This window comes from Solanum dulcamara, chromosome 3, assembly GCF_947179165.1.
Source record: "Solanum dulcamara chromosome 3, daSolDulc1.2, whole genome shotgun sequence".
NCBI classification, from domain to species: domain Eukaryota; kingdom Viridiplantae; phylum Streptophyta; class Magnoliopsida; order Solanales; family Solanaceae; genus Solanum; species Solanum dulcamara.
Genome location: NC_077239.1, coordinates 59,560,780 through 59,585,006, shown reverse-complemented (window position 1 = coordinate 59,585,006; position 24,227 = coordinate 59,560,780). Strand labels below are relative to the sequence as shown.

At 34.8% G+C, this 24,227-nt stretch overlaps 1 protein-coding gene across 7 annotated transcripts; it reads left to right on the top strand.

The window, feature by feature from the left end:
* Positions 1-1,826: 1,826 nt before the first annotated feature.
* On the top strand, positions 1,827-11,272 carry LOC129882646 (uncharacterized). Of its 7 annotated transcripts, none has more exons than XM_055957031.1 (13): positions 1,829-2,247; positions 3,381-3,524; positions 4,303-4,392; positions 5,436-5,512; positions 8,052-8,128; positions 8,333-8,393; positions 9,026-9,093; positions 9,194-9,290; positions 9,626-9,709; positions 9,805-9,904; positions 10,145-10,263; positions 10,522-10,572; positions 10,683-10,778. In XM_055957031.1, exons 2-12 carry the CDS (start codon positions 3,431-3,433, stop codon positions 10,567-10,569), a joined length of 915 nt encoding a protein of 304 aa, XP_055813006.1. In that variant the 5' UTR covers positions 1,829-2,247; positions 3,381-3,430; the 3' UTR covers positions 10,570-10,572; positions 10,683-10,778. The 7 variants fall into 7 exon arrangements, with proteins under 7 accessions (XP_055813007.1, XP_055813006.1, XP_055813001.1 ...); XM_055957026.1 differs by lacking the exon at positions 10,522-10,572 and adding an exon at positions 10,901-11,272 and having other exon boundaries at positions 1,842-2,247; XM_055957027.1 differs by lacking the exon at positions 10,522-10,572 and adding an exon at positions 10,901-11,272 and having other exon boundaries at positions 1,844-2,247; positions 9,194-9,275.
* The last annotated feature ends 12,955 nt before the right edge of the window (positions 11,273-24,227 follow it).

Sequence of the window (24,227 nt, the reverse complement as noted above, 5' to 3'; positions counted from 1 at the left end):
AAACTCACCCAACTGCCTCGAGAAGCATGCCACCCATCCCAACATCACACAAGGGACATAAAGAAGCTACGGGGAGGGGCAAAATGGTAAGTCATGAAAAAGCACGAAAATGGCCTTGGAGGTTATTACATCCACCATCGCCGCCACAAGCATCACCACCTCCACCTAATTCGTTGTTATCTCCAACATCATCACCGTCTTTGCTGTCATAACTATACTCTCCTTCACCTCACAACTGTTGAAGTTGTTGCAACAGGTAAGTCATTTGTTGTAACAAATTAATAATTTGTTCAACAAGTGTCCTATCTGTTGTAACAGATGATGAATCTATTTCATTTGTTGCAATAGATTGTTAACCTGTTGCAACATATTGCTAATATATTTTAACAAGCAACTTGTTGCAACATATTGCTAACATGTTGCAACATATTGCTAACATGTTGCAACAAGTTGTAAAAATAAGGACCAAAAAGAGAAAAATAAAAAAAAGAGCGCGATAAAAAATAATGAGCGTCGGTGACGATAACGATGACAACAAAGACTATAAAAGAGAAAATGAAGAAGAAGAAAATAGAGGAAGAGACAAAATAAAAAAAAAGACTAGGGAGAAAAAAATCTAGAAAAAAGAAAGAAGGAAAAAGAAAAGAATATTAAAAAGATAATGAATGAAATTTCAAAATTTGGAATTTAAAAAGGCAGGAAGTTTTTTTTTAAAATTTTCAAAATTTTAGGTATTCTAATTAAATTTATTTTTCATTTAATTTTATTTGACCAATATAAATGAGTTTTTGGCTAAAAACATCCCTTAACTATGAGACAAACTTAAGGTACATCCTTGTGTTATAAAAGTTAACAGAAAACATCCCTTATTTATGTTAAAGATTACAATATTCATTCTTCCGTTAGTTTCTTGGCAAAAACTAACGGCTATGGTCATTTTTCTTTCTTCCTTCTCGCGCTCTATTCCCTGTATCTTTTCTCTCCAACCTTGTAATCGACACGTGACGACTTTTATGCAACAATAATCAGTACAGTAATTCGATGAGTGAATATGGGCTAAACCCGTCTAGATCAAGTAGCGAAGGCCAACAGACAACGGAAATGAAAATAGATCGGATGAAGAAAGACAACAGAGGATTCAGCGGTAGTAAAGACTTCAGTAGAAATTCTTAGTACAAGAAACTCCATTTCTGTATAATCTTTCAACCTAACTCTTTATGATATAAATGCTTCAACAATTGCATAAAAGGGATGATTTACTTGGTCAATATACCATTTTTTCCTTTTTAAATAAGTTTTTCATTGTATTTATTACTGTTAATTCTTTTATTTCAATGCTTCAATTGTAGCTTTGATTGTTTTGTTCATATCTATTAAAACTTATTCCTTGATATATATATATATATATATATATATATTGACTTAAGTGTGCATTTGAAAAATTGGATTTGAATTGGTAGATGACAAAACTAAGCAAGTTGTATGAAATATTTTGTTATTTATTCTTTGAGTTTTGTCTTTTCTTGAATTCAAATTGTGCCAAACTGCTCACTTTTAGATCATAATCATAAGTTTTTGCCAAGAAATTAACGTAGGATGAACATTGTAATTTTTGAGTAAAAAATATTTTTTGTTCAATTTTATAATACAGTGATGTACTTGAGTTTTTTCCGGATGTTTTTAGCTGAAAAGACACATTTTGTTCAATCTTCTCGGGTTAGATTCTGTCCTGGTGGTCCCCCCCCGTATAGCCCGCATTGATGTTACCGTGCTGAGGATCCATCGACCCAGAAACTAGTTTCCTTGAGGCTTGAGGCAAAGACACATTTTAGATCATAATCATAAGTTTTTGCCAAGAAATTAACAGTAGGATGAACATTGTAATTTTTGAGTAAAAAATATTTTTTGTTCAATTTTATAATACAGTGATGTACTTGAGTTTTTTCCGGATGTTTTTAGCTGAAAAGACACATTTTGTTCAATCTTCTCGGGTTAGATTCTGTCCTGGTGGTCCCCCCCCGTATAGCCCGCATTGATGTTACCGTGCTGAGGATCCATCGACCCAGAAACTAGTTTCCTTGAGGCTTGAGGCAAAGAATCCGCATCCCTCCTTAACTTGTAATGGCGTTCTTCTGCACTTTGTTCCTCAATTCCGTAGAATCAGAGTTTACTCCCCATTTAATCTGCACTTCTCTACTCCCCATCAAATCCACACTAACACCTGATTTTCTCTTTACTGCAAACAGAGTACGTTTCCTTTTTTTTGTGATTTTTCACCTTCATAAGCCATTCCATTCCATTTGTGTTATTATAATAGGGTTACTAGTTTTTTTTTCTTGGACTTCTTTTATTGTTATTCTATACTAATATTCGATTTTTAGGTTTTCTTTTTCCAGGAATTTTGATCCGGTTGTAGCTTCATCTTCCTTTGCATCCACTGTATATTGAATTGAGTTTTTTCTCTTTAGTGGCTTCACACCATTTTATACAAATTATTTAGTATTGGACCTGAAAATATACATATAAATGATTCATATGGATAGCATAAACTTGTTTGGATATTTAGGAGTAAATCCATTCAATCATATTATTGAATAGGTTATTTAAGTTGTAGGCTTGTTATATAGATTAAATCAGTGTAAATATTTGTTTCTGACCCTCTTCCATTTATATTACCACACTAATTTGATGCCGATACATGTTGGGGATTTTTTTTCTTTTCCCACCCGTCTCATGTTAAATAAATTTTAAATTACTGTTTCTTGTTGTTGTAATTACTTAACTTGCGGACAATGTTTATGATGTTTCTCACACTATAAAGCACAACTGGAATGACTTATACTCCAATTATAAGATTGATGTACTTGTGATAATGACTAAAGAGTTGTACAAAAACCTAAGGACGGTGACCCATCTGCCATTTATGAAACGAATCAAAGAAAACTATATTAACATTGCCTCTTAAATGCCGAAACCAAAAAAAAGGACCATTGAGACTCAAATGTGAAATCTTGCTATTGTTCGCATGAAGATTCATGCTTGTCACTAGCAAGTCCTTCTACATAAGCATTTATATTCAGGAGGGAGTTTATGCTATTAGGCATCTTTGAATATGTTATGAAGTTTAGAACTTGGTCTTCTTGATTTCTTGCCACATATAATAAAGAACAATCAGGAAAGATGAATGCACAGAAAGGCTTCTATACAGCCGCTTTATGTAAAATATTCTTATTTTTTTTCCCTGAATGGTTAGTGTACAGTATTCTGATTAAAACAATGCCAAAAGTATATACATACAAGGATTAAGGAGTATATTGTTTTAATTTAGCTGCCTTTTCTCCATATATTAAATACCTTGTTGAAAAAAATTTGTTTTGCAGAAGTGGTTGAATATTGCTGATTTTGGGAGAATTTATATTGACAATCAGAAATGGATGCTTCTTACATTAACAGAGGCTTGGTAAGTGAACTCGAAGCAATGGGATTTTCAGAGGCTCAAGCCACCAAGGCTCTTTGTTCTTCTGGTATGTTCATGGTTCTGGTACTAGATATATTATAGGAAAAGATTTGCTCGTATATTCGCTTAAAAGGTTCATGAGACAATTATAAATACCTTTTGCTTTTGGAATAGTCTAAAACATTTAGACAATATGGTGGTTAATTCAATCTGATTAAAAAATTCTAGCTTTGTATAAGAAAGTTGCTCAAATTTTCCATTTTGGATGTAGCTCCACAAATTACTTTATGCTTCTACATTAACTAGTTAGTTTTATTGTGTATTCCGAATTTTTTACAAATATTCTCTCCATGATTCTGTTTCATATCCTTGAGATGTAAAGGACACGATATAATTCTTTTATATGAACCAAAAAGGTTTCATTAATAAGCCATCACGGAGATGCAATAAGTATAAAAGAGATGTAGTAGTTAGCTCCAATACATAAGTTAACTATGCTAAGACCAGAGAGCTAATGAGTCCAAAAGATTATCAGTACTATGTACAGGGGTTAGAGGATGCTTCAGCTTAAAAAGCTAACCAAACATCTAGCGTTCTGGAAGTGTGTAGAGGTTGAGACTCCATTAGAACATCTATGCTTCCTCTCTGTTCAAATACACTAAAAAATAGTTGTTGGAATCAATTTCCAGATCCTTTTCATGGCCTTATCAACTCTCCAAAAATAGCTTCTTTAGTTGACTATGGCATAACCCAACTTAGTCCAAAATAGAATAGAAAAAGCTCCAAATGTCTGTTGCAGTTGTGCAATGAAGAAAGAGGTGACTAATACTCTCTGACCTTTGAAGGCCATGCAGTATCTGTTGACAAGCTGAATGTTATTCTACTGAGGTTATCCTGTGTCGGACAGGCCCAGGTGAAGCAAATCACCTTGATAGGTAATCTAGTCCTCCATATATGCTCAATCTTCTATCCTTCCATTCTGTGCATGTGCACAAATTTGACTGTAACCTGCTTTGACTGTGAACATACCATCTTTTGAGCTGTCCCAAGTGATTTTATCTGGCGGTATGTTGCAACCGTCAAGAGCAGCAAGGAGGGTTAGTAGATTCTAGACAGAATTATATGCCTGTTTTCTTCCTTGATCCATTTTTATATCTTATATTATGGGAATATTTGAAAACTGTGCTCGTTAAATTCAAGTAGCCTCATCATATATGTCTCCTTCTTGTATCCAGCGACCTGTTCAGCTTTCTCTTGAAGACCTGTGTAGATTTGGTTAATTAGGTCATCTCAAAATAGTTTATGTCGAGATTTACCCTGATGATGTTGGATCAACAAAGCTTCAAAGTGATATTGACTAGCCCTTTGTTTTCTTGTGTAGATTTGGTTAATTAGGTCACCTCAAAATAGTTTGTATTGAGATTTATTTATTCTGATGTGATGTTGGATCAACAAAGTTTCAAAGTGATATTGACTAACCCTTTGTTTTCTTGCAAGTCCATTTATCCTGACATACCTTTAAAAAGGTTTAGAGCCTGTTTGGATGGGCTTATAACTTATTGCTTTTAAGCATAAGCCATAAGTTAGGAATCCTAACTTATAGCTAATACTAATTACAAATGTGGTCTATTATCCTTTGGCCGTCTTTGCAAAATGTGGCGGCAAACTTCCATCTGGGCATGCTTTGAGCCTTCAAATCTTCCTTCACGCATCTTCGATGCATCCCAAACTCTTTATGTATGAAAAGGTTGGCTTCAAGCTCATGATCACTACCTTGGGAATCATCACTCTAGATGTCTGGTCCCAGTTTTCATCCTTTGGTTCTTTTGCCTCCACCCCAACCTGAGCCCCACCTTCGAAAAAGAAAGAGAGTTTATCTATTTACCAGCACCAACCTGCTGTTTTATCTTTTAGATGTATCCTTTTGTAGTTAACTGAACTCTCCACTTTTATGATTCCAAATCATTACTTCTTTCAGGTAACTCAAGCCTTGAGGCTGCGGTAAATTGGATTATTGATCATGAGGATGAGGCATACATTGATGAGATGCCCATGGTATGTAGCTTAACACTGAATGAATGATGATTGCATTTCTTTACCATGTACAACAGTGTTCCTGGTTAATTTGATAATTTCATCTGACTTGATTGTCACTTTTAAGACGAGAATAAGTACAGAGAGAGATTGATTTAATTGTAAGTTCCAAGTGTATTTTTAGTAATAGTTTCGCCTTCAATTGGTTGTAAGAATTGGATATCCATTCAGGACACAGTTGCAACAGTATGCAAATATGTGCGTCTTCAAAGAAGTCAAAGAAGAGCAAGTCATTAATTACTATAGCATGGATGAAGTATTTGAGAGAGGTACAGTAGTGTACCTTGGAGTATTTTTCCACTTCTCTTGATACCTAAGGTGGATGGTAATTAAGTTTTAATGGTTAGTGATTACAGGAGATGATTAACTGGAGCTTTCTAAGTTTTATAGTCAAAATTAAGAACATTCTACATCAGATACATTAGTGGTGTCTTTAAAACTACGGAAAAGGGCCTAAAATGCCCTCGAACTATTGGAAATGGTACAAAAATGCCCTTCATCCATCTATTGGGCCTAAAATGTCCTTGACATCTACCTTTAGGTCCAAAAATGACCTTTTCTTTAACAGAAAAGGGCATGAGGGGCATTTTTATATCATTTCCAATAGTTCGGGGGCATTTTAGGCTCTTTTCCGTAATTAAAATTCTGTTAAATAAATTTTGGATTTATATTTAATTTTAAATCATTAAATTGTAACCAATAGATGGCCGCCACGTATTTAAAAAAATTATTCAAATTATTTAATTAAAATTCTGTTAAATAAATTTTAATTTATAATTAATTTTAAATAATTAAATAGTAACCAATAGATGACCGTCATGTGTTTAAAAAAATTATTCAAATTATTTAATTAAAATTATGTTAAAGAAATTTTGATTTATAATTAATTTTAAATAATTAAATTGTAACCAATAGATGGTTGCCACGTGTTTAAAAAAATTATTCAAATTATTTAATTAAAATTATGTTAAAGAAAAGGTCATTTTTGGAACTAAAGGTGGATGATTATCATATAAAATTTTGAAAATTAATACCCTTGCCATCCACCTTTAGGTCCAAAAATGACCTTTTCTTTAACATAATTTTAATTAAATAATTTGAATAATTGTTTTAAACATGCGGCGGCCATCTATTGGTTACAATTTAATTATTTAAAATTAATTATAAATCAAAATTTCTTTAACAAAATTAAACACGTGGCGGCCATCTATTAGTTATAATTTAATTATTTAAAATTAATTATAAATCAAAATTTATTTAACAGAATTTTAATTACGGAAAAGGGCCTAAAATGCCCTTGAACTATTGAAAATGGTACAAAAATGCCCTTCATGCCCTTTTCCGTTAAAGAAAATGTCATTTTTGGACCTATAGGTGGATGATAAGGGCATTTTAGGCCCAATAGATGGATGAGGGGCATTTTTGTACCATTTCCCATAGTTTGAGGGCGTTTTAGGCCCTTGTCCGTTAAAACTAATAAAGGGCAGTCCGGTGCACTAAAGCTCCCGCTATGCGCGGAGTCCGGGGAAGGGCCTGACCACAAGAGTCTATTGTACGCAACCTTACCTTGCATTTCTGCCAGAGGCTGTTTCCAAGGCTTGAACCCGTGACCTCCGTTAAAACTAATATGGTGAAAATTTTGGCAAAATAGGTATGAGATTGAGAAGTATATTTTGAATGTTGATTTAATGTTTAATTTTTTCATATTATGTATTTTTGTTCCTAAATATGCTTCAAATTTGCAATTTTTTCACCTTTTGTTTTCAAAACTAACTCACATATCCACCATAGAAGTAATGGTTTCTGGAGCATCTATAGCATCTTCATGCCTGGTTCATCGTTTCCACTTAACCTGCCAAGCTTAAATCATGTAAAAAAAAATAATTAAAGAAGGAAAATTGGATCGCAATGACAGAGTTAAAAGAACCAGATATTTCCAGATCCTATCAATCGAAATCTTCTCTGATTCAATTGCAAAGTTAGTACATTACTAGAAGAAGTGCATGCCTGGTTCATCGTTTCCACTTAACCTGCCAAGCTTAAATCATGTAAAAAAAAATAATTAAAGAAGGAAAATTGGATCGCAATGACAGAGTTAAAAGAACCAGATATTTCCAGATCCTATCAATCGAAATCTTCTCTGATTCAATTGCAAAGTTAGTACATTACTCGAAGAAGTGATAGAGATAACGCGGGAAAACAAAATGAAGTTAACCTGTTCGCCATATTCGAGTTACTTAAGTTCTGAAGACTGAAATAGCTTTGCTTCTTCAATGCTGACAATGAAAAATTAAAAATGCTAAGTAAAACAGAGTAAAAGTAGCTCTATCGTCAATCGACAAAGCAGAAACAGAGTCTAAGAATGGATAATATTCCAGAAAAATCCAGAGTTGAACTAAATCCAGCACACGTTTTGTTTAATTTTCATGTTGCCTATCTTTTATGACTGTCCGATTGTGCAATTCACTCCTAGAAGTTCTAACAAGAAAGTTGCATACAGGTTCCAGTTGACATTATTGAAACTTCTACTCCTACTTTCGATTCGGAACAAGCAAAGTTGAAAGCACAAGAGCTAAGGTTTGATTTTATATTAAAGTTTCATGAGGAGGTTTCGTGTTTAATCCAAAAACTGGAAACTGTCATTGAAAGTATTATCTCATTGCCTCTTGTTTTAATTTTGAAACTGCTTCGCTGTGATTAGCTTATGGTTTATTTTCAGTCTTTTATTGATACATTTTTCCAATCTGAAGCTTTCGGTGAATGAAAATTCTGCTTTTATAGGGAGCGAGCACGCAAGAGGAGAGAAGAGGAAGAGAAAAAACTGGAAAAGGAAAGGGAGAAGGTATGAAGTATATTCCTATTCTCTTAAGAATTTCCTCCGGTGCAATATGTTTAATGTGAGAGATCTAATGGCTTTGATTGAATGATGTGATGAACGTTTGATGCATGATTTGAATAATTTTCAACATGAACAAGTGAATGCAAACCAATGCAGTAATTCGAGGCTCACTGTTCGAGAGATGGCATCACCTTCTAGAAATTGCTTCCCACTTATTTGGATCAACTTTAAACTTTAGATCCAATGATTGACTAGTGTCAACCAACAAAAAACATGTTTCACTAACTAATGTAATGCAAAAATGTTAAATCCATGAAGTCTTAGCCTTGAAGCAATTATGGAAAGATTTCAGGCAGTACCTTTTGAGATAATTTGAAATGCATGGATCCAAAAACTCTACATATCTATGATTTAAACTAAACTAATAACCTGCAGCGCGTTGCTGAGCAATGTGCAGTTAGTTATTATTTTACTTTTTTTGGGGGAAAGGGGGGGATTTCCAGCTTCTGCTTGTTCTGTCAAGTGTTTATATTTGAAACTAGTGTTTATGGTCTTACAGAACTATTAGTGTTCAGCTGTTATATAAGGAGGTGTTCTACTTATCAAAATGTTAAATGTTTCGTTTTTATTTGCAGGAAAGGATACGTGCAGGCAAAGAACGGCTTGCAACTAAGCGAATGGCAGAGGAAAATGAGAGGAAACAGTGTGTTTCTAAGTTGAAGCTATGTTACTTTATAAAATACCTTGTGCTTAGTTGGTCAAAAATCCTTATTTTAGGTTTCTGCACTTCGCTCGCGTTTCAGTTTTGAAGCACAGAGGAAGACCGAAAAAGAGGAGGTGAGAAGGGCAAGGGAAAGAATTCGTCAAAAGCTTCAGCAGGACATGGTATTACTTGCAAATGTTAGTCAAGTTTTGTCGGTACTTGTCCAAACAGTACTAATCTGATGATTCAATGCAGATATGTGCTGTAGCTGCATTTGTTTTAGTAAGTTTAGGTATTTACTAGTGCAAATGCAGGTATAGATACAATGAAAGTTTTGTCGTGCGGTTATCTGTTTGCTTATTCTTTATCAATTTGAATAAATGCAGCCCACTCTAGTTTTACGTGTAAACTGAAACTTTTGCATATTGGTTCACTATATGGACCTTAGTTCTGTATTTTAGTTAAGAAGCATATATACCCAACTTCAGATCTTGTTGGGACTGGGATAAGTTGTGAGTTCATGTCCTGACAGGCAGAAAGGAGGGCTACACTTGGTTCCTCTTTGAATAGCGGTACATCTTTAAAATCCATTAAAACCTCAGAGCAAGAGACAAAGGTATTTTGCTTTGTAATTCTGTTGACGGTTCCTAAGTTTGATTGGATTCATCCATTTGACTGCTTTTGATTCTTCTCTTTAAAATCACAACTCAGAATCCTTTGAAAGTTGATTCTGCCGCGTTATCTGGTAACTTAATTACGAATAAAGAGGTTTTGATGGAATGCTTAAGATCTCTCAGGCGTCAGCACAAGGTATCTGATATCATTGTCTCTTCTGTTTCACTATTTAGTTCTCAATAAGTTTCCAGTTTCTTACAAGACCATGCAAACTAGCTTTTAGCTTCTTCCCTTCTGTTTGCTACAGGTTGTTCAGGAAAGTAATTATAACAATATATGCATTATAAAATATCAAGTCACACTCAATTATCAGATATCAGCTTCGAAAGCCATGCTCCATCCAGTATAATCATATTGCAAAATGTTCATTTGTTTCAGGAGGATGCGAAAGTGCAACGGGCCTACAATACTCTGTTAGTTTATGTGAGGAACATCGTTAGTAATCCTGATGACGGAAAGTTCAGGAAGATCCGGCTTAGTAATCCAGCTTTCCAGGTGAATACCTTTTAAGCACACACTGAGAGAATAAAACTTTACTTCATTTTCTTATACTGTAAGGTTTGAGACAATTATCACTATGAGAGAGGCTGGGAGCTGGATCTATCACCCCCCCCCCTTTGTCTCCATAGTTTTTTGCATGTATATCTTATGGCGGGGACATGCGTTAAGTGTTGGTTGTGTAATGGGGTAGATGCAGATTAGGATCTTTAGATTCATTCAACATAATCTTGTCCATTTCATTCATGTCCTCAGATCCATTTGTGCCGTAGTTTCTCAGAATCCTTCCCTCTTTCTATCTAAAAGGTATGATGTGTTGCCTATCAATAAGTGTAACATGATGTGTTATTGTATTGTCTTATCCGCTTCCACTCACTGTACGTTTAGCAATGAAGAATGTAATCTGCTTTTTCCAGAAATACCATTCTACTGTTGTTTCGTACCAGATTGCCTTTGATGTTCTAGTGTCCCATTCATTTTGTGAAGGCCGAAATTGTGAATCAAGAAATCTGGTAAAATTCAGAATAGCTTGTTTTTGTAACTTGGCCAATTTCAAATGATGTCATTTCCTTTTGCTTGGATCTGGTAGATTTTTTATTTGAGTTAATGTTTCTTTTCTCCTTGGGGATGGCAGGCTAGAGTTGGGATTTTCAAAGAAGGTGTGCAGTTTCTAGAACTCTGTGGGTTTGAAAGAGTTGAAGAAGGTGATTTTTTGGTCTTGCGCAAAGAAAAGGCTGATATGGCCGTACTGAGATCAGCTGGCATGGTTTTGCACTCGGCCATTACAAATCCCTTCTTTGGGCTACTGTCAAAGTAAGGTGATTTCCCCAGGGAATTAGAGGCTTTATGCTTGACAATCAACACCACACTAACTTCTGGTTGATTTCACTACTTCTATTGGACTTAAATTTGTATAGTAACCCCAGTCAGATATTCCATTTGTTTGAACTTTAGTTTCTCCTGTAAATGTACTTATATATATGGTATATATTTTAATCTTCCCTTTCATCCCTTGCCCCTCAGATATACAAAGTGTATAACGGCCTACCATTCTGAACTCCTCTTTAAAGTGATTCAGTAAATATATAGTGATTGTTTTTATTGGGTGAAAGTCTGGGACATTTTATAACTGTAACTTTTTAAGTAGGAATCTAAATTTTGAATTGGACTATTTATTCAATGAATACTAAAGACAAACACCTATAGACGGTATAAACTGTAGATTCTCTCAAATAACAGCTGATTGGTAGGGTGGTAAATGCTGATCTTAAAATTCCAGAAATAAAGAACGTATTTTCAAGTAAAGAATCTAGATGACGAGTTTATGAGAGAATTATGTCACATATACATGTTTTAAACGTTTTTGATTGACGAGTCATACGAATCGAAATGATTTTAAGAACAATTGATATTCTGAATTAACATTCTTAGATCGATCAATACTTCATTTGTTTGCACTTAATGGAGGTTTAAATTTAGGTCATTGAGTGTGATTGTTTACTTTAAGCACTTATTTGGTCTAAATAAGTCTTAGAACCTGTTTGGATTGATTGTTTTAAGTGCTTTTAAGCCAAAATAACTTTTAAGCACTTTTAAAGTGTTTGGATAAATTCAAAAAGTGCTTATAAGCACTTGATTTTAAGGTAAAATATTAAAACTACGCTAAAAGCCATAAGTAAGGATTTCCAAGTTATGACTTTTAGTTTATAAGTCAAGCAAAAGTTAATACAAAAAGGTTTTTAATCTTTAAGATCTGGAAGATTTTTTTATTTCATTAAAATATATTTTGTGTAGGTAATATTCACCATTACTCAGACCAAAACCACCAGCTACCACCATTAATCATTACTACCATCATCATCGACAACCACCAACCATCACCACCAACCATTTCTGTCATCACAATCATTATTGTTGCCAACAACTACTGTCAGTGGCTACCATACCTATTACCTCCATCATTCTAATTATATCCAATGTCATCACCGCCGCTGTCACCACCCCCTCAACCATAACTATCAGCCATTACCAGTGCTACGGTCAAGCCCTACTGTCAACTACTTGTTCATCACAACTAGTATGACTGCTAACTACCACCACCACCACCAACTACTAACATCAACCAACTCCAACATCATAGAATCACCTCAGCCATCACAACCACCAACACTACTATTGACAAACCACCTGTGCTATCACAATCGCCACTATCAATCACCACTGTTGTCAACCACTAATTTTCATGCATTACCACGTGTCACATCCTTCATTATAATTATATCAACTGTTACCACTATCGTATCACTATCGCCGTTATTTCTGCCACCACTATCAACCACTACCACTACTACTATCACTCTTACTACAAATCATCTCCACCATCACAATTATCATCACCATAAATTTATCAGCCATCACCATCAACACTGTCAATTACTAACATCAACCAACTCCACCATCATAGAACCACATCTTCTATCATAACCACAAACATCACCGTTGACCAACCACCTCTGTTATCACAACCAGCACAGGCAATAACCATAGTTTTCAATCACTACTTTCAGGCGCTACCACACCTACCATGTCACGACCTGATCTAGGGCCTAGTCGTAACACGATGATCGAAATTCCGAAGGGCTCCAACCAAGCCTCTTGTACATATCATAAGCATACATAAGGTAAAGTAAAAGTGGAAATATCATAAGAGAGTCTAAACCATGAATAGAAATCGGAGAATGTCACATGACAACATAGACTCAAAATATTTGTCCAACTAGATGCCTCTACTCATGAATATGGACGGGGTCTAAGATATGTCCATAGCTCACCCTCAATATGAAACATAACAAAAGTCTTTGAAAATAATAACCAACTCGATGACTAGTCCCTAATAAATGAGGACTCACCATATACACCGCCGGATAGGAAAACTTAACTAGCCACGTAGATGAATATGATCTTCAACCTCAACCCCTACATTATGAGTCAATGTAGGCAAAAGTATGCATTAGTACGTTGGAATGTACTAAGTATGTAGACAATGCAATGCATAGAAAATCATGTTTGTACAAATGACCATTTTAAATAACATGATAGGAGAAGTAGTCACTATACTTCCTCTCCTTTCACCCTCCTCAGCTGATATATGCTCAATCCTGAAGTGGATGCAACCCTCCATTGGGACTTACTTGGTATGACAAGACTAAAAAGGGCAAAGATGTAAAGAATTTTCCCATCCCATGCGAGATAGAAGTTTCATATACTTGTTCTTCTTCAATGTAGCTATGTCTGGTACGTAGCATAGTTGAATAGGACTAGTGTAGGTTACTTTCCTGTTTGCTCATGGAAGGGGAGAGTCTTCCTCATTTATGCTTTCTTAGTCGATTTGTACCGGGAGGAGTCCTCTCATAGGCTTACTGCTTTCTAGTTAATAGTTAGTCTCTTTTTGTATCGGGGATGAGTTAGCCGACCTTAATAGGTTAGCCGACTTATGAACCACCATAGGATCGGAGGTAAGGTTTATGTCCCCCTCCTTGTATTTTTCCTTTGTTTATTTATGTTAAGGCTTGGGGGTGATGCTCAACCCCTGACTGTGCACGAGAGGTGGGAGCCTCGTGTAGGGTCTGTTCCCATAAAAAAAATGATAGGAGAAGTAGTCAAAAATCATATGTAGTCTTTAAGAAGGATCAATCCATAATAAATCATAAGAGTATCATGTAAAGTAAAAGATAGGATTAATCATTTAAAACATAAAAAGGACCATACATATGTGGGATAGGAACCATAACCGATAATAAGACCATGCGAGCTATAACATGGAATCCCAATGTTACCCCTACATCAGAGGAAAGGGGGAGACTACTTACCAAGGTAGACTCCTACATGCCTAAGTGGATCCACTAAGCAGTTATATGAACTGGGTACTCACCTCTAGTTCTTAGACTCGGGTACTCACTTTCAAGCCTTGATATTTCGGGTACTCACCTCTTAGAGATTTGGGTATTCGCCTCTAATCCCTTTGTTTCTACGGTGGCACGTAGTTATGCAACAAGAGACTTTATATAAGGATCCCATATTTTGAGTCCCCATCTTAAGTCCACATTCGGTGCTAAGTCAAATCCCACGGAATACATACATAGCATAGAATCATAATTTCATATATCATAGTCATGATCATAGGTTTGAAATCATAGAGTAGCTCATTTTCACAACATACTTGTAATGTGAGAATTGTCCTTTCATCATTACAATCATACTTGCATAATTCATATAGTTAGGCCTTAGGTCACCACATAGGGCCTAATTCACCTTACTTCATAATTTGCATGAAAATCATCATTCGAAACATACTTAGAGTCCATGATCATAATTGAAATACATAATCATAATTCATACTTGGAAATTCATGATCATAGCTTATACTTGAAATTGGGGTAAGACATGAATGCATAATCAATTGACCTGAAAATCATGAAATTGACTTGAAAACATGCATGATCATAAAATTTATATCAACCCATACATAATTCATATAGATAATTGAAAATACTCATAGTTTACATCATTAACCCTAAAGATCAATGTAGGAGAATTCATGAAAAAACTCTTCAATTCAATGCAATAACCATCAATTTATATCAAAATAGACTCATAATCATAATTTGAATTATAATTCATGCAATTGGACTAGAGATCATAAATCCTATAAAATACCATACTTTAATTAGATAAAAAACTTTGAGAAATTGATTGGGCTTCATGGATGAAAGAATCCATGAATCAATACCCACATTCCTTAAGTAAGGAAACCAAATAATTTGGAAGAATTAGAGAGTTTTGATGGAAGCTTGAATGAATTTACTCGAAGTCTTCAATGGAGTCCTTGAGAGTTTTTTATAGAGAGAGAAATATTTGAGTAGGTGATTTGTAGAAGAATGAATAGAATTAGAGGTTTAGGTTAATTTATAGACCTGAATTAGGTCCTAAAAACGTCTAGGTTCATTAACTAACAATTAGGAAAAAGTCTAAAGCGCCTTTACTAAAAACTAGATTTCTCCAGGAAACCATTGTCAGGTCCACGATGCGGAGGAAAGCAAGTTTGCGATGCGGACTTGCCGTGCACTTTACTGTCTTGCGCAGTTTCTTTGAAAAATCTATCTTTCGATATACGGGGGGGGGGGGTCCTAAAAATTCATCGAGACTATTTTTCGCAGGTTTTGACCCCATTATCGATATTTTGAACTTGAATTTTTCAAAAAGATTATGGATAATGCATTACATGAGCGGCCTATTCATAAGGCATTCTTAAGGCACTTGTGAGAATTTTGAGAAATGTTACATACCACCTTCATTATTATAATTATATCCACTTCCATTACCATCACCATCATTGCCTCCTTCCACCACTATCAATCGCTACCACTACTGTGGTCAATCCCTACCACAAATCATCTCTACTATTACAACTAGCACCATAGTCAACTACCACATATTCTTCAACCACTACCACTGACTAAGCTTGGCAGCGGGACTGAAATCGGTATAATCGGGCCAAATTTTTTTGAAACTGGATCGGAACCGACCTTGTAGGTACATGATCCATCCGGAACTGGTACTTGTAAAAATCTTGACGGCCATATCAGTCTGGTACATACTGAGATCGGACTGGATCAGAATTCCAAGTTTTCCTCCCCTTTTCTTCAATTAAATTAAATTAACTTATTTGTTTATAATTGAAAAAAATTCAAAATATATAACTTATTTAATATTTTTTTAAAAAAATGTAACTTAATAAGTTAGACTTTTTTAAAAGTTTAAATTTTAAACTCTTGAAATTTAAATTTAAAATTTTAAACTTTTAAAGTTTAAATTTCACTCTTAAGTGTTAAAAGTTTAAATTTAAAATTTTCAAATTATTACTAACTTACATACTTAAGTTTGAATTTAAAATTTTTAACTTTTTAAATTTCAAATTGTAACTTGAGTTTGAAACATTTAAAAATTGAAAGACATAAAAAAGACTTGTATTAAATTGAAAATAATAATTAAAAAAAATTAACGCGAATAACCTATAATTTTATTCATAAAAAATTAAGTAGTACAATTTGTATTATAAGTTACAAATATTAGAAGAGGACCTAATTTACGCAACCACCTTCTAGGAAGGATTCTGTTTGAATTAGGCATCGAATTATCATACTAATATTTGTAGCCTTGAAAATGGTCTCATGTTAAATCATCTAACATCTCTCTGATAACATATTTTGAAAGTGGTTGTAGTTCTTGTTCTTCCAATGCATCCATGCCGTCTTCACTAGAATCTACTAAAATACTATCTACATCATATTCAAATTAGGTAGGTAACTTGGATGCCCATAACTCCTTCGCATGAAATTGATCCAACCTCTAGACAATACTAATATTTTCAAGCTGTCTGATGCTAATGAATACCTATGCATTCTAATTTGAAATCTTGTTGCACTAAAAATTTCCTCTGAAGCTACTGAAGATACTTGAATAGCTAACACATCTCGAACCACCTGTTGAAATTCCACCATTCTAAAAGTTGAGGTTTTCCTTGTGCATCCTTAATACTTTCCGTTCCTAGATTAAGATATTCATCAAAATCATTCTTTTCATTAGAAGTAAGATGAAGATAGCTTTCTAGCGTATCATCAATATTATCTTCATATCTACACCTAGATGTTTCAGGTTCTTCATTACGTACTACTTCATTTATTCTATTAGAATTATACAAGTCATATAATTTCTAGCTTCAATTTTAATGATATTTTTAACTTTTCGGCAATTCCAATTTTTGGAGAGCAAAGGGACAAACTAGGGTTATTCCTTCTAGTTTTCCACCCATTGTTGCTCCAAAGGTAAGTTAAATACTCTCATAATTTATATTTTGATTCTTAGAATCTAGAATTCATGGTAGATATCTTATGGGGAGGGTTTTTGGCCTAAATTTAATGGTGAAAAATAACCCTGATGGGTGATAGGATCATGAAAGTAGCCAGGGGTTAGGATTTTGATGTAACCCGAATATTGTAGGTCAATGGTTCATTAATTTGTGTATTTCTTATTTAATTTTAGACCAAGAGCAAGCCGATAAACTTCGAAAAGGGAAAGCTCCAGCTGTTTAGAGTTCCCAAGACTTGGTTTTGAGATAGGTGATGGTTTTACATTCTTTTCTGTGCTACATGTTCTTGTTACTATGGTTGATAGCGTTGATTGCATGTGTGAGATAGGAAAGATGTAATGAACTTGGTAAAATGGCTAATGTGATCAATTAAATGCTGTCACACCCCGAACCTACACCCTAGACATGGCCGCTCGAAAATCATTACTGGTCCCAAGCAAATTAATTGGCCTGGCTAACTCACTCAACGGAAGATTTTAACTCATAAATGAACTTAGATAGACACAATGAAATATGCAACTTAATACTCTTTAGCATAAATCTCAAATATGTAATAATGCATGAGACTTAACTGAATATTTTCAAAATATACTCAAGGAGATAAACTGAACACTGTCTGACTAGTCTATGAAGCCTCTTAAATACTAACTCTAAAATAGGTACCGGGATAGGCCCACGACTATCACAACTAATAAATATAACAAAAGGTTAATATTCAAGAGTGCCTCTAACTGCAAAGAGGTTTCACCAAAGTTGGATATAAAGATGGATCTTCAACAATGCGCCTGTTAAGGATCTCTATCACCTGTATCTGCATCATAAAATGATGCAGGTTGAATGACGTCAGTACATAGAATGTACGAGTATGTAAAATAGTAAAAAGAAACTTACTCAGGATACTCAACTTAAGAACTTAATTCTGAAAATTGTTCAACTTAAATAAGCATGAAATACAATAAGAGACAATACTTTAAAAAGATAATAATGTAACTCAGTATATAAAAATATAATAATTTACTTCTTGGAGAGTTTCTCTACCTGAAAACCATCACTTATGAACTACATGATGATACAACGAGCTGCTGTCATTGCCACAACCACTCAATACCTTGCCGGAGTAAGGGACACAAACTCGTCTCTAGATCCAATAAAAGTCATCTTTTAGAACAATGAGGAGTCACCAAAATGAATGGTATGATCCTATCCTATGCTGGCTACGTAGTTTATAGGGTTCGAGTTGTTCTACACTCTTATTTAAATCGGTGCTCAATACTACTTCAAAAAATATTATTTATTATTCTCATAGCTCAAGCGAGTATATTAAATCAATTAACTCATTTAGTCTTTTTTGAACTTAATATCAAATTCAACTTTTCACAACTCATTTTCCTCCTTTTTAAAAGATATGAACTCTACTCAATGAATGCATTAAAACATAAATTTATTTCTCAACTCAATCACAAAATATATATTTAAGTGTAGTAAAACTCAACTCATTTATGCTCAAAATGAAAATTTAGAGACTTCCCAACTCAATTTAACTCGTGATCAATTCTTTCTCAATAATATGATAAAATAATCATTTTTTTAAATCAAAGCAGTGCATAAAGTATTCAGTGCAAGAACTCAACCAGGGTCTATGTGAATGTAATCATAAACCCAAAATCTCATAACTCAATTCATGAAGATCATCGATGTATAAATGAATATGGACAAGGACTTTATGATGTTTTATATAGATAATTAAGAATTTGCATTATTGAAATTAAAAACTCAATCTTGAAACTCAACTTGACTATATAGAGAAGTAGGACATGAGGATGAACTTAGTCCAACATTATGATAGCGTTACATACCTAGAATGAAGATTGATTGATCGAAATTTAAGACTTAGGTTTGAAATCCTTGAACCCTAACTTCTCCTCTTCTCTTTAATCTTTGCTTTCAAAGTTTCTATGTGTTAATGAAAGAAAATCACGTAGGGAACTAATAAGGGTTTAATTCTGTCCCTAAAACATCTTGGGTTTAATTTTGGGAAAGAACCAAAATAATCTTTCAAATAAAAGATAGGGTCCAGTGGGTGGGATTGGTCGAGCTCATCATTTCGATTGGCGAGTCACTAATCTCTTGATCTTTCTCACCTAGACTCCTTGAGTTTCTGATGAAGTAGTTGGCGAGGACAACTTGGCTTGCCAATTGTCGCCGTTCCCTTCGCTCTAGCCAACCTAGTTTGGACTTCGAAGGAGAATCCCTTAGAAGGTTTGGCGAGCTCGACTTAGTTCACCAAACCCATTCGGTGGGTCGTCGTTCCCACCCCCTTCTCGCCAATTGACCTCATTTTTCTGAGAAAGTCTTTGAATAATTTGGCGAGGTTCTCATCTCACCAAGGCATATCTACGAGTCTCCATTTCCCTCTTCACCTCACCAAAAATCCTTGTTTTCTGAGCATAACTATCGCGATTTTTGGCGAGCTTTAAGGGAAGCTTGGTGAGTCGCCAACCCGATTAACGAGCTCCAGCGTCCACCTTTCCATTTGTACTCAAATTCAAACTTAGTATAGGCTAGAATAATGCGGGGTGTTACATTATGTCCTCCTTGAGATCATTCTTCCTCGAACGATGACCAAGCTAAGGATTTTTTCAAGGAACGAGTACAATGCAAGAACTTTAAAACATCAAACTCAAGAATAACTCACTCAAATACTCAAACTCAAGAAGGGACTAACACGAAGATAAGAGAAGGAATAGTACCTTCAATATTGACATTAGGAGGAATGAATAGATGTGAGTACTTGGCTTTTATATCCTCCTCGTCTTCCCATGTAACTTCCTCAATAAATTGATTTCGCATAAAACTTTGACTGAAGCAACCTCTTTGGTCCTCAATTTACAAACTTGATGATCAAGAATCTGGACATGAACCTCCTCATAGGAAAAACTATCTTTCACTCCAATATTTTCTGTAGGAACAATGAGTGAAAGATCTCTCAAGAATTTCTTAAGCATGGAGATATGGAACAAATGGTGAACGACATCTAACTCTGATGGAAGTTCTAACTCATAAGCGACACTGCCAACTCTCTTTATAATTTCATAAGGACCAATATAACGGGGACTCAACTTCCCTTTATTCCCAAACCTCATAACTCTTTTCATGGGCAAAACTTTCAAGTACACCCAATCATTAACCTCAAACTCCAAAACTCTTTTTCTAACATTAGTGTAGGATTTCTGATGATTTTGCTCAGTCTTTAGTCTCTCTTGAATGATCTTCACCTTTTCCATAACTTGATGAACCAAGTTTGTCCCTATCAACTCATCTTTACCAACCTCAAACCAACAATCAAACGATCTAAATCTCCTCCCCTAAAGAGCTTCAGATGGAGCCATTTGAATGCTCGAATGAAAGCTATTATTATAAACAAACTCAATAAGCGGTAATGATTATACCAATTACCTTTAAAGTTAATAATACAGGCTCTCAATATATCCACAAGAGTATGTATAGTACGCTATGCCTGACCATCTATCTGAGGATGGAATGCGGTACTAAGATTCACCTTTGAAACCAAACCTTTCTAAAATGACTTCCAAAACTATGCAGTCAATTGGGTACCTCTGTCTGAGATAATGGACAAGGGAAATTCATGAAACCTAACTATCTCTCAAATATACAAACTTGCGTAATCCTCCGATGTATCTATAGTCTTTATAGGCACAAAGTGGTTGATTTAGTCAATTTATCCATAATTACCCAAATCAAATATATTGTCTGCGAGACCGCGGTAAACCTGTAATAAAATCCATGTTGATCATCTCCCACTTACATTCTGAAAACTCTATATTCTGAGCTATACCACAAGGTCTTTGATGCTCAATTTTGACTTGTTGACAATTCAGGTACTTGGAAACAAACTTTGTTATATCTTTCTTAATGCCATTCCACCAATAGACTTCTCTCAAGTCGTGGTAAATATTTGTAGAACCTAGATGAATGGAATATTTGGAGCTATGGGTATCATCCATTATTCTGTCTTGGAGACCATCAACACCTATAACACATAACCTGACCTGATATCTCAACACTCCATCTCCCCCTTTGGTAAAAGCCATCACTTTCTGTTTATGAACATCTTCTTTTAATTGAAGGAGGGTAGGATCTTGATCTTGTTTTTCCTTCACCTCAACCACTAGTGAAGATTCAGCCCCATTCTAGATAACAACACCTCCCTTATCAGAGTCCACAAGATGAACTCCCAAGCGTGCAAGTCTATGCATTTCTTTTGAAAATTCTCTCTTCTCTTCCTCAATATGAGCAGTGCTCCATATGGACAACCTGCTAAGAGCATCAATAATAATATTAGCTTTACCTAGATGGTAAATAATGCTCATGTCATAATTCTTGATCAACTCAATCCATCTTCTCTACCTCAGGTTCAACTCCTTCTGACTGAATACATATTGCCGACTCTTGTGATCTATGAACACATCAACATGTACTCCATAAAGATAATGATGCTAAATATTGAGAGAAAATACTACCATTGCTAACTCTAGATCATGAGTGTCACGACCCCGATCCATCATGACTAGCATCCATTTTAACTCTCCGGTGGGAGAACCATTCTAATCAGCCCAAAAATAATAATCGCAAGGTATACACAAGCTTAAAGATGTGGAAGAAGGATTAAATCAAAGATAAATGCTGAGTTCCCATAGACTCAGAAACCAACTAGTTATAAACTCAAAATATACGGAAGTTAACACATCCTAGGAACTGAAAGTCATAGTATCAAAATTCTAAAACTAACAAGTCTAGAACAAGAGTAACCCTCCAAATAGAAACCAGTAACAACTAAACCATTATATGAACATCTAAGTCCTGGAAAATAAAAGGACTAGAAATAACGATAGAGTCTATGGAAGCCTAAAGGAAAAGCTCACCCTTAAACTCAAAAACACAATCACTCCTCTAGACGAGGTCTTTCCACAACCGGCTGAATATGCCTTGTACTGAACAAAAGGCAGAGCAAGAGTATTATGTGTACACAAAACAATGGTGTACTGGTAGGATCACGTGGTTAGCCAGTAAGAAGATCATAAACAAATAAATTTAACACAATAAGTATATACATATATAAAATAAGTCAACTAATCTCAAGTTCAACTATATTAAGTAATATCACAACTAAATATCTTCAACATGTTATAATTTCACACAAGGTTCCTCTCAAGGGACCTACAAACAATCAACTTTGTGTCGGAATATGACACTCGATCCAAATATATATTAGAATATGACACCTGATCTAAATATATTGCGTCAGAATATGACACCCGATTCAAATATGTGTAAGAATGTGACACCCAATCCAAGCATACCATAATCACAAATACATTTAGTACTTACAATATTTATATCATCAAGAGCAGGTTCATCACAAAACTAGGTCAGCAAGTGATCATTTCACACATAATCTAGCATGTTTCCCTATTCATGTACACACATGTATATCATAAAGCAATTTTACAAGTATATGAAATACATATGGAAAACTAGACCATCACCTACCTCAAATTCACTCTTTAACAACCTTACAATGTAAGAGCCTTCCTTTTCCTGATTCATTCTTCTCGTTCTTGGTCTAGAAAATAGTAAATAAATATACAGGATCAATATAATGGCTTAACTATTATGAAATATAATAAAATTCACACCCTAGGCCAAACCCATGATCCTAATCCCACCCTAGGGCTATTTTCCACCATTAGTTTTTCTATTCAAACCCTTCCCCAATGATTACCAACCATATTTTCTAGGTTCTAGGATTAAAAGTATGAGTTTAGGGAGTTAAATCCTTACCTTAAGCATGAAAATATATAAGAAATTGATAGAACTCACCCTAGGTCGCCTCTCAAAGTCTTAGAAATGGATTTTGCAAAAATATCTCATTTCTGGATTTTGTCACAATTTAAGTTGCGACTGTCTCGCTATAGAGGACCCGCTTTGGTGGGAATAATCTCGCTCAGGTAGGATATGCAGAAATAGTGAGCTCGTAGTTTATGCTCGAAGCCCTCATTTCACAATACACTCTCTTCCAAGGATGTATTAAATTTTGCCCTTCACACCAATTTCGATTTCGGGAGTTTTACTCACTCGAATACAATTTTGCAAAGCCATAAATGCTCCGTATCATATTGGATATCAGCCTGTCCAATAAAATTAGAGATTTGACCTCCCATCATTCTCATGACTACCCTACTTTACCTGACTCAAAATTCATCCAAGTCTGACCTAGTCTGAATTTTTTCAAAGTTACTACCCAAAGTTGTTTGGCCCAAAAATCCTTTTCCATTGGCCTATTCCTAACGATGGGGGACAAGTTGTTACAATAGAAATTTACCCATCACTCATCCTCGAGTGACTAACTAGGGAAAATAGGGCTAAAGTAAAGATAGAGTAATACCTGTTTTGTCGAATAATTGAGGATACTTGACTCGCATATCTTTCTCATTCTCTCAAGTAGCTTCCTCTACCAAATGATGTTTCTATTGCACTTTAACCATATTGATCTCCTTATGTAATATCCCTCAAAATTCTCACAAGTGACTTAAGAATGCCTTAAAAAATTAGAGTTCAGAATATTGATCAGGGGGTCAAAACCTGTGGGTAAATAGTCTCGGTGGATTTTTATGACCCATATATCGAAAGATAAATTTTTTAACAAAACTGTGCTAAATAGTAAAGTGCGCGGCAAGTCCGCATCGCAGACTTGCTCGCCTCGGCGTAGCGTACCTGACAATGGTTTCCTGGCCGAATTTAGTTTTTCATAAGAGCACTTTAGACTTTTCCCTAATTGTTAGTTATGATACTAGACGTTTTTAGGACCTAATTAAGTTCTATAAATTAACCTAAACCTCTAATTCTATTCATTCTTCTACAATTCACCTACTCAAATATTTCTCTTTCTACAAAAGACTCTCAAGGACTCCTTTGAAGACTTCAAGTCAATTCACTCAAGCTCTCCATCAAA